Genomic DNA, 10,431 nt, shown 5'->3' with positions numbered 1-10,431 from the left:
TGTCCACCCTAAAATTTATTTATGAATCCGTCACTAATAACAAAATCGATACCAAAAATTCACATTTCTTCTACCAAAGTTAATTTTCTATAAAATTCACTCAAATCCAACAAAAATCCATAGATTCAACTTTTAAAATTGTCATTCACGCTCTCTGTGGATATATACAATATGCATGTCTGAAAGTGATAACTGCTGTGGTTACGAGACATGTTTAATCATTAATTTGATCGTTGAACCACCCTCTAATCATAAATTGCAGAGAAGTTTGGCCGTTGGCACTTGTTATTCATGAAAGAAACGGGTGGAAATTAGGGTTGCTTTGCTCCCATGAATTAATTCATGTAGAACATGGGGTGTGGGGGCACGCAGAGGAGACAAACAGCTGAAAATAAACATGCAGCCAACTGGGTATCACTGCACATTCAACTCATTTTTCTGCAATTCTTTGTTTTCCTGTGTCAGGTACTTTTATAATGTCCTTCCACCTTTCTGGTGGGGGTAATTATTTTTATGTAAAAATAATACTACTATATAAACTAATGATGGTAAATATTCTGATACACTGTAAAAATAATACTACTATATAAACTAATGATGGTAAATATTCTGATACACTGTAATATGTATCTATGAACAATGATATAGGGATAGTTTTATGTTAGATAGATGAATTTATAAAATTTCAAGAGATGAAAATATATTATTAATAAAAAATATTTAAAATATATATCCGGTTGATTCTTATGTTTTTCTTGCATGTACACTTTTGGTTTGGTTCAAGGATGTTTCTTCCACCTAAGCTAAGCTACCAAAAAGCTTTACTTAATTTCATAATTTGTATGAAAATAAACAGTGAGAGAGACAGAGATGGAGCTTGTGAAATTAAATAAGTCTTTCCCTTAACATTCAACTTTTCTCTCACAGTTCCACAATCTGCGAGGAAAAACATAACTTTTTACAAATATTCAACCCAGAGAATGTTCATAATTCCAAGGCCTAAGTTAGAGTCACTAACGACTAATTAATTAAACGCAAAATCCAAATTGATGGGGTTCAAGATCAAGATGCACATTGAAGAATGATGTTAAAAAAAAGAGAAACAAGCTATAAAATATATATGGTGCCATGCTTCTCTTTGACCATCTTTCTCCAAGACAATGGCAGGCCCGCCTTTCATCTAAGCATAGATGTAAGAGAGCGAAAAACTACTTCTTCACAAGGGATAGTGAGTCCCATATCATGATCGAACCCGAACTCTTCTTCGGCTCGTCGAAGCAAGCATTGGAACTCGGGGATTGTCAGGAACGAGATCGGGACGATGTATCGGCTCCTGTTTTTGCCTACGTAAACAACAAAGTGACCTTTCGTTACGTCGAGTGGGAGACTGTCGTCGTCGTACCCGTGTTTCTTGCCTAGGCTTGAACATCTCTTCAGGATCTGCTTCAGAACTGCGGTTTGAGGCAGTTTGGATGGTTTTCGAATTGCCATTGCTGTTGTATGTTGAAATGCTTCAGCAAGAGTTGTTATGGGAGGATTGATAGGAGAGAATGGAAGGTTGTTTATTTATGGATAGAGAGCCTGAGGAGTCATGTGGGACTGTGGGGGCTAAGCCGAAAGGGACAACCTATAGGTGTTATTCGGGGTATGTATGACATCATGGACCCTCTCACCCAATTAACTAACCTCTAATGTTGATATCGTAGATTTAAATAACGATCGCAACTTGATCATGATAAACACAACACAATTTCGATATACATGTGGACCGGTAATTAGTGTACCAGAGAGTACTATACAGCGGTTTGGTTGGTTTTGGCACAGGGGCAGATGAGGCTTTTTTGTATGTGGTCCTGATGAAATCTCCACCACTTAAATAGGGAAAATATTTATAGTTTTTTTAGAGACATTTATTAATTGGTATACTTCAAATGTGACTCACCATTGATATCTTCCTAGCCTAGCTTGGTTCCATTTTCTAAGGCTCACAAAGTGTTTCAAAATGGCTAGATATGTCTGATACGGCAATGTCCCTTCTTTTTTTTTTGCTTTTTGTTCTTTCCTATACATTGGTTAATTTGAAGGTTTTGATGGATATGCCAACTGGAATTCCACTAATACGCAACTTGAAGTTCCATTTTTTTGTAGTACTAATGACATTGTTGTCTGAGAGATCACTGGTGGATTTACAGTAACAACAAGGAACAAAAGCCTACAGCAAACAAGTTACCCCATAGGTCACAATCTATGAAAGACACTCCCATGTTCTGTGAATGAGATTGGGTGGGAGAGACAATGGTTGAAGAAACAAGCAGGAGACGAGAAAGGCCCACTGTCGATCTCTCGAAATACGGTGCTTTGGTTGAGCCAAGGTAGGTCTCTTTTATGGGTGAAAAGGACTTTGGGTTTTGTTCATCACATGAAGGCCATGTTACTCTTGCCCCCTCAAGCTCTCCAGGAATCTTTTACCAGTCCCTTAAGTCGCGTTTCGTCCCTTTACCGGCCACTTCGAAATGTTTCATTTATGATCTGCATGCAGCAGAACAATAAACACTCGTTGGCCATTATTTGATCCCAATAAATCAGAAACCTGAACAGGTAGCCTGCGATTGTATCATAAATATAAAGAGCTTCCAGGAGCATTTAACTCGGTAAAAACTGGTGTTTTTTCAAAAGACTAGAAAGTGCATGTCACACTCACAGTTAGATTACTATTCCATCACGTGCCTTTGCTGCAAAACCAATTTGTTCTGAAAGTGTCAAAAATTACACGACTACTAAAGATTCACCGGTCGGTGCAAGATTTGAACTGTTGATTCTGCCCCGTCAATCACGCTAATATGTCGTCCGGGCTTAGCAATACGAGCTTGTACCTACGAATATAATGAAGATGTAGAAATATTCGAATTCCTTCACATTTCTGAGTAGTAATGAAACAATCCATTTCGAAAAGATGTCGGTGGACGAGTTCGAAGAAGAAAACAAACTATGACTGTGGATGCTGAAAAAGTAAACATTCTTAATGATTCACATTCTATAGATATTATGAAACTCATCCTATGTAGTGCCAAATGAAAGGATTGATGCCCAACCAAATGTAGAAAAAAAATTTAGCCAAATCGAAACCCACAGACATTTGTGCCTCCTGCTTTCTTATGGATCCATACTCTATACTTACACAGATGATTTCAGAATAGAACCTTGTCTGTTTTTCTGGTTTTGTAAATGAGTAATATGAACTGAACAATGGATTTAACAAGAGGAAATTCGAGAATAGAACCGCTGGCGTTTGTTTTTATAAAATTTCTCAGAAGAGTATACATTTCATCTCTTTCTGCCAAAACATACATCACTGGTCAAAGATTGTATCATCTGATTAAATTGTTTTAGCACTAGGCAACCACTGGAAGATTGAAGTAGTTGCGGATCCAGAAATATTTTTTTAGGGTGGGACAAATATGTTAACGACATAAAATTTTTAAATGGGACGGTACAAATAAAATTTCAATATGGACACCACCCGTAAAATAAGTAACTAATAGAAGAAAACTCATATTTCAGGGTGGACACAAAAATTTCAGCGTGGACACCATCAGTAAAATAAGTAACTAATCGAACAAAATTCAGATTTTACCCTGACCAAGCCGTGGCTCCGCCACTGGCTTGAAGTGAGATCAAAGAAGACCTCTTCTCTGCAAGGAATTGTAACACCACCCAATTGAACGGTTTCATATTCGGTTTGTATTCGTTCAAATTTTTAGCATGGTGTTTGTTTTCTCTAAACCCTAAATCTCAAACTCATTTATTCATTTTTTAAGGTGTTAGTGTTTGTTCGTCTCGCATTCTAAAACATGTTAATTTAATGTCCGTGAACATATTAGTTTAACTTTCATAAACATGATCATATAATGTTCATTTAAATTTTCAATATCGTGTTCGTGCACCCTAAACCTTAAATCTTAAACTCGTTTATTTATTTTTGAAAGTGTTTGTATTTTTTCGTTTAGCGATTGTGAATTTATTCGATTAATGTTTATGAACATGTATCATTCGTAAACATAATCATTTAACGTAGGTTTAATGTTGTTGAAACGGATAATAAAGAAGCTTTAGACGCAGTTGTCTACGGTAGAAGTTTGAATGATGGCTCGTCAATGTTTTAGCTTAGAAGTTCGAATGATGGCTCGTCAATGTTTTAGCTTTGGTTCTCTTACTTTCTTGGGTAGTTATGCTGTACGATAACCTACATATACGGTTAAGGATAGACCCTACTGGAAATGTTAATATTTTTTTAACATTTAAGTAAAGCGCTACTTAAAATATTATTTTTTACCGGAAATGTTAATTTCGCTATCTAATTTCCGGTAGAACAAAAACATTTTAGGTAGCGTCCAATATTAACATTTCCAGTAGAAAAAATAATATTTTAGGTAGCGTTTTATCAGAAATGTTAAACATTTTAGTTAGCTCCCAATATTAATATTTTCGGTAGAAAAAAATAATATTTTAGATAACACTTTACTAAAAATATTAAAAAATATTAACATTTTCGGTAATGCATTTCCGTAGCCGTATCTTCGACATTCCTACTTTATTATATATATATATATATATAAACAAAGTATTAGTCAACCAACACTTTATTTTTTATCCTTCTATTTGCAAGCCAAAACAAATTGTGAAATTACACAACTAGTTCTTGATTTCTCTAGGCTTCATATTTTAAACTTTAAAAACTCACCCTATGGTAATTTAGTTTCTACCTTCAATATTTAAAATATAAATAACAAAAGTAAAAAGATAACCTAATAAACGAGCTTATAAATAGGGACGGAGCCACCCTTTGTCTCAGGGTCACTGCCCACCATTTTTTTATTAAAAAATATATGGGAAAATAATAAATTAGAGACCCAAATTTTAGTTTATTTTGATTTTACCCAATCATTTTCTATAGTTAATTATATTTTACCCCTCATTTTTTATGAATAATTATACTTTGTCCCCTCAAATTGGAATCCTGGCTCCGTCTTTGGTTATAAACGATTCAAAAAACGAACTCATATGCAAGCCAATAAACGAATTTGTTCATGAACATAAACGATCCAAACGTGCATATGTTCATGTTTTTCGTTTATTAAATGAAAATAAATATTTTATTCATACTAATTTGTTTAACTTAATAAATGAACATAAACGAGTATTTACACCCCCTATATAGACTACAGTATTTTGAATACCTTGTGTAACTAAAATTTTTATTTTTTTTAAATAATAATTAGTGGGCTTGTGCATGTTTCCTAAAGACGTCCCAATAAGTTGAACTAAAAATATGAAAGGTCCAATATAAAGAAGCCCAGATGATTCTAGTTAATTCTCGATCTTTCCTGTACTGACACAAGTACCAGAAAATACCAGATTCCTCTTAAGCTTCTTATAAATACCCAACTCTTCCACTGATTAGCATCAAGAAAGCATCACCAAATATTCACTATTAGCTATAATCTTTCGTGTTCAAGTTGTCTTTGTTTCGTGCTTTTAAGAGAAATGGCGATGATTCCGAGTTTGTTCGGCAACCGAAGGAGCAGCATCTTCGATCCATTCTCGTTTGATGTTTGGGATCCAATCAAGGAATTTCCTTCACATTCTTCACTCACCAGCAGCCAAACCTCCGATGCCTCTGCATTCGTCAACGCCCGAATCGATTGGAAGGAGACTCCAGAAGCTCACGTCTTCAAGGCTGATCTCCCTGGGCTTAAGAAAGAACAAGTGAAAGTGGAGATTGAAGAAGACGGTGTACTTCAAATCAGCGGAGAGAGGAATGTTGAGAAGGAAGACAAGACTGATACTTGGCACCGGGTCGAACGTAGCAGTGGGAAATTCAAGAGGAGATTCAGGCTGCCTGAGAACGTGAAAATGGATCAAGTTAAAGCTTCCATGGAAAATGGGGTTCTTACGGTTACTGTTCCCAAGGTGGAAGTGAAGAAGCCTGACGTCAAAACCATTGAAATTTCTGGTTAAGTACTCTCTGTCCTGAGGCTACTATAACAAAGGACTCTTTCTTTTCATGAATTTTGTTTATGATGTATGTGTATAATTTCAGTCAAAATATATTCCCCAAGCATTTTATTTCACATTCTGCCATTATTGATTACTTAATCTATTAGACGGAGTCCAATAGTTTTCAAGTTTTATAAATTATAAATATTTATATTTATATTATAATTATTAATTTTACCTTTACATGGTAAGAGAAAAACTAAAATTAAAATTCTCTCAGTCCTGGTTGAAAACTGTTCCATGCATTAAGAATGCCTATTTGCATGGAAATTCACCTTATTTCCATACAAATTTAATAAATAAATGCGTGGAATTTCGAAAATAAATTATCCTCGGTTTAATGTATGGGTTTTTGGATTAACCTAATTCATATGGATCTCTGTAGTCTACATTACAAGAGTGGTTGGTGCTTCTGTTCAACCAACTGCTTAAAAGGCTTTCCTCAATTGTTGAGAGCACGAATTAAACAATGTCACATGGATTGTCAATTAGTTTGTTTCTGATCTATTTAACTCTTCTATTCTAATTATCAGGAAACATGTAGGGCTTTGCATACCCACAGGTTTTGCTGGTCACCACTCGACTATTAATTGGCATTTCATCCATATGATCTGCTGAGCTAATGTTATTATCATCTGATTAATAGTATTTCAAATTGGTTCCATTGAATGTTCAGCTATGGTAGATTTGCAACAGACTGAACTTAGTTAGCAAACTTGTCAAAACGTTACGGTCAGTTGGGAAGCAAGACCATGTGATTCCCCAAACCATATATCTTCTAAAGATTTCTGCATTGAAATTTCTTCTGGACCACACATTCAGCCTCAGATTTCTTGACCAATAAACCATTTTCTAACCCTCTTTATAAGTACACATTCTAAGGACAATCCCTCACTGCCAAAGCCTTCCCAACCAAGCTACATACATTTCTTCTACCCACCATAAGTGAAAAGAATCCACATTCATCACAAAGTCATGGGTTTTCGCTTGCCGAGAATTGTTAACTCCAAGAGTCTGAAACAGAGTCTTTCCTTTCGGGAGACGAAAACGGTTCCCAAAGGCCACTTTGTTGTTTATGTCGGAGAGGCTGATGAAAAGAAGAGATTCGTTGCCCCGATTTCATTTCTGAATCATTCTTCCTTCCAAAAGTTGCTAAGTGAAGCTGAAGAAGAGTATGGATTTAATCATCCAATGGGTGTTCTAACCATCCCCTGCAGTGAAGAAGCCTTCCTTGATCTCTTTTGCTGTTTCAAAAGCTCATGAAAGTTAGATTTGGTAACAGCTAACCAAGCAGAAACAAACCATTTTGTTTTACACAGGAAGGGAGTGTAATTGGTGGATTGTTTTATGCAACCCCTTGCACTTGCGAAGTACAATTATTTTTTGTAATCATTCTTTAAATGAAAAGCAACAGATCTCTTTACCAAACATATTCCTGTCATTGTATTTTTGCTCCGACTATTTTTATGTTAAATCTAATTTGGAAGCAAAAGAAAATTAAAACCCAAATGTTGGACATTCATGGATTACTTATTCATCAACGAGTAATGAGTACTAACCCTTAGAAGTATGAAGAATCTGCTTAGATTGCATGATTCTAGGCACACGGATAGCCATTGCTGTTAATAATTTGGAGCATAAAGTTTGATCAGAGAAAACAATAGAAAATGAATGATAAGATTTTCTTTTAGGGAAGAGGATGTGAGAATGCTTTGCTGTGGTGATGGAAGAATGTATATAGGAATCTAAGAAAAGTTACAAACGAGTCCATGTTATATAGGCGAGTTCATTGGAACCATAGTCTAAAGTACTTTCTCATATAGAATGTTCCTGTCTAGCCTAATAACATGCCATCAGAGTATAAGTCTATGACAGCAAAGAAATAGGTAGCAACAACAATATTCCTAAAATGAGATGTTTCTAATCGGACTGAGATATTGGAAAACTATTTTTGTAAGGAAATAAGTTAAATTTCCATGCAAATAGACCCTGTTAATGAAGGATCCCGATTTAACCAGGACTAATATATTGTATGTTAAGTGATAGATGACGGTAGAATTTGAAATAAAAAGCTTCAGAACTTAGAAAATAGAGTTTGGCTGAAATTATCCATATATGACATCAGAAGCAAAATTCATGAGAAAAAAAGGTTTCTCTGAAATAAATTTCGCATTTATACTTTGGTTACAAATATTAATAAGGTTGTCAAGGGCAGGGGATTGCAGAAAACATCCACCTTACACGCTTCCTAAACAATAAAAATTTAGGAGGTGTCAGTAGAGCTAATTATCAGTCGATCTCTGCTTGGTTGGCCAATTTTCACATCAGTTCTTCTCATGAGCTTTGCAAGTTACAAATGAGATCTACGAAGGCTTCTTCTCCACAAGGGATTGTCAAAGCACCCATAGGGTGACCGAAACCAAACTCTTCTTCGGCTCGACTCAACAAATTCTGAAATGAAGGATGCTTCAGTACTGAAATCGGGACAACGAATCTCTTCTTTTCAACTTCTCCAACATAAAGAGCAAAGTGGCCTTTGGGCACCACTGTCGTCTCTGAAGATGAAAGAGTCCATTTCAGACTCGGCTTAGCATTAACAATTCTTGGCAGGCGGAAACCCATAGTTTTTGTAAGATTGTTAAGATGAGTAAATGAGAATGTGGAATTGGAACTTAGAAAAATAGATAGGAAAGGTTTGGCACAGGGTGGAGCTATCCATTAGAATCTGTATTTATAAAGAGCAAATGCTGTATACGGTCAGCTGTCTCACTCAGGCTAATTGAGTGGTGAAGACAGATTGCTTTGGAGACATAAATTGGGAAGAATCACATGGTCTTGCATCACAAAAAATAACAATAATTAACATTTTGATAAGTTCAAGCCTGTAGGACAAACTTCAGGTACTCTTCACAAGGGCTTGTCCTATGAGCTACTACAACGAAGGAACACATGCCAATGTTTGGCTCTTGGACATGTTATAAATTTATGATGTTTATTTGCCTTTAGCAACTTAATGACGTTGACTTAGCAGATCAAAAGCCTTGTAGTTGAGTGGTGACCAGCAAAATGAGTCGTTATGGAATGCCCTACCATGTTTGCTGGTAATTAAAATCAAAGATTCATAAATCAGAGCTGCTTGCTTGTTTGTTCTATGACTGTGTTGAACAGAGAATGAAACAAGTTGCCAATCCTCGTGACATTGTTTAATTTGTGCTTCCACAAGTGAGGAAAGCCTCAATATTTTAAGCACTAACCTAACCAATCTTGTAATGAATAATATTAGGCTAATCCTCCATAGTTGAAAAATATAGACTACAAAGATCCATAGATTTAGACAAAACAAACTTTTCTTTTAATTGAATTCCCATGCAAAATAGATCTTGTTAATAGAAGGAATCCTTTTTAGCCAGGAGTGCAATAAAATGCTTCAGAACTTGGAAAAATATATTTTGGCTGAGATAATCCATACATCAAAATTCATGAAAAGAATTTGGCATTTATATATTAGTTACAAAAATTAATAGAGTTGGCAAGGGCATGGGATGCAGAAAACAATCCACCTTACACACTTGCTTCCTAAACAATAAATTTGAGAAGTGTCAGTTGAGCTAAAGATCAGTCAATCTATATTTGGTTAGCCAATTTTCACGTCATTTCTTCTCATGAGTTTTGCAGACTGCAAGTGAGATGGACGAAAGTTTCTTTGCTACAAGGGATTGTCAAAGCACCCATAGGGTGATCGAAACCAAACTCTTCTTCGGCTTGACTCAGCAAATTCAGAAATGAAAGATGCTTCTTCTTTTCAGCTTCTCCAACAGAAACAGCAAAGTGGCCTTAGGCAACATTGTTGTGTCGGAAGATGAAAGTGTCCGTTTTAGGCTCCTCTTTGCATTAGCAATTCTCAGCAAGTGGAAACCCATGACTGTTTTGAATTGTGATTGTTTTTCTTACAAGTACTGGACTGGCTAGGAATGGCTTAGGCAATTGGCAGAGGTGGCTGGCTATCCATTAGAATTTGTATTTATAGAGAAGCATATGATTTATGGTCATTGGTAAGCAACCTCAGGCAAATTGAGTGGTGAGGACTGAAGAGAGAGTGCTCTAGAGTTATATTGTGAGGAATCATATGGCCTTGTGTCCCAACAATAATAACATCTTTTGACAAGTATGTACATTAGTCTATCCTGTTGTATAGCTCACCATTCAATGTAACCAACATTAATGGCCCATTTTAGATACTATTTACCATTCATCCATTGCCAGATGATAATGACTTGGCAGATTATATGGGTGAATATCATGGGTTAAAATAATCGTATCCACTAGCGACTATGAGTCGGTATTCAAAGCTGAGACCTGCTTGTACAGTTTGTT

At 35.8% G+C, this 10,431-nt stretch overlaps 4 protein-coding genes across 4 annotated transcripts; 2 read left to right on the top strand and 2 right to left on the bottom strand.

The window, feature by feature from the left end:
* Window positions 1-898: 898 nt before the first annotated feature.
* LOC120202285 (auxin-responsive protein SAUR50-like) lies at window positions 899-1,545 on the bottom strand. The gene has a single exon (XM_039202726.1). It carries the CDS (start codon window positions 1,489-1,491, stop codon window positions 1,177-1,179), a length of 315 nt encoding a protein of 104 aa, XP_039058657.1. The 5' UTR covers window positions 1,492-1,545; the 3' UTR covers window positions 899-1,176.
* A 3,857-nt stretch (window positions 1,546-5,402) lies between these two features.
* LOC120202284 (17.3 kDa class I heat shock protein-like) lies at window positions 5,403-6,131 on the top strand. The gene has a single exon (XM_039202725.1). The coding sequence runs from the start codon at window positions 5,545-5,547 to the stop codon at window positions 6,016-6,018; it is 474 nt and encodes a 157-aa protein (XP_039058656.1). The 5' UTR covers window positions 5,403-5,544; the 3' UTR covers window positions 6,019-6,131.
* Window positions 6,132-6,966: 835 nt separating this feature from the next.
* Window positions 6,967-7,487, top strand: LOC120202287 (auxin-induced protein X15-like). The gene has a single exon (XM_039202729.1). The coding sequence runs from the start codon at window positions 7,033-7,035 to the stop codon at window positions 7,318-7,320; it is 288 nt and encodes a 95-aa protein (XP_039058660.1). The 5' UTR covers window positions 6,967-7,032; the 3' UTR covers window positions 7,321-7,487.
* Window positions 7,488-8,218: 731 nt separating this feature from the next.
* On the bottom strand, window positions 8,219-8,870 carry LOC120202286 (auxin-responsive protein SAUR21-like). The gene has a single exon (XM_039202728.1). The coding sequence runs from the start codon at window positions 8,677-8,679 to the stop codon at window positions 8,392-8,394; it is 288 nt and encodes a 95-aa protein (XP_039058659.1). The 5' UTR covers window positions 8,680-8,870; the 3' UTR covers window positions 8,219-8,391.
* Between the last annotated feature and the right edge of the window lie 1,561 nt (window positions 8,871-10,431).

This window comes from Hibiscus syriacus, unplaced genomic scaffold, assembly GCF_006381635.1.
Source record: "Hibiscus syriacus cultivar Baekdansim isolate YM2019G1 unplaced genomic scaffold, ASM638163v2 tig00008386_pilon, whole genome shotgun sequence".
Classification (NCBI taxonomy): Eukaryota; Viridiplantae; Streptophyta; class Magnoliopsida; order Malvales; family Malvaceae; genus Hibiscus; species Hibiscus syriacus.
This window is presented reverse-complemented; position numbering and strand designations above follow the sequence as displayed.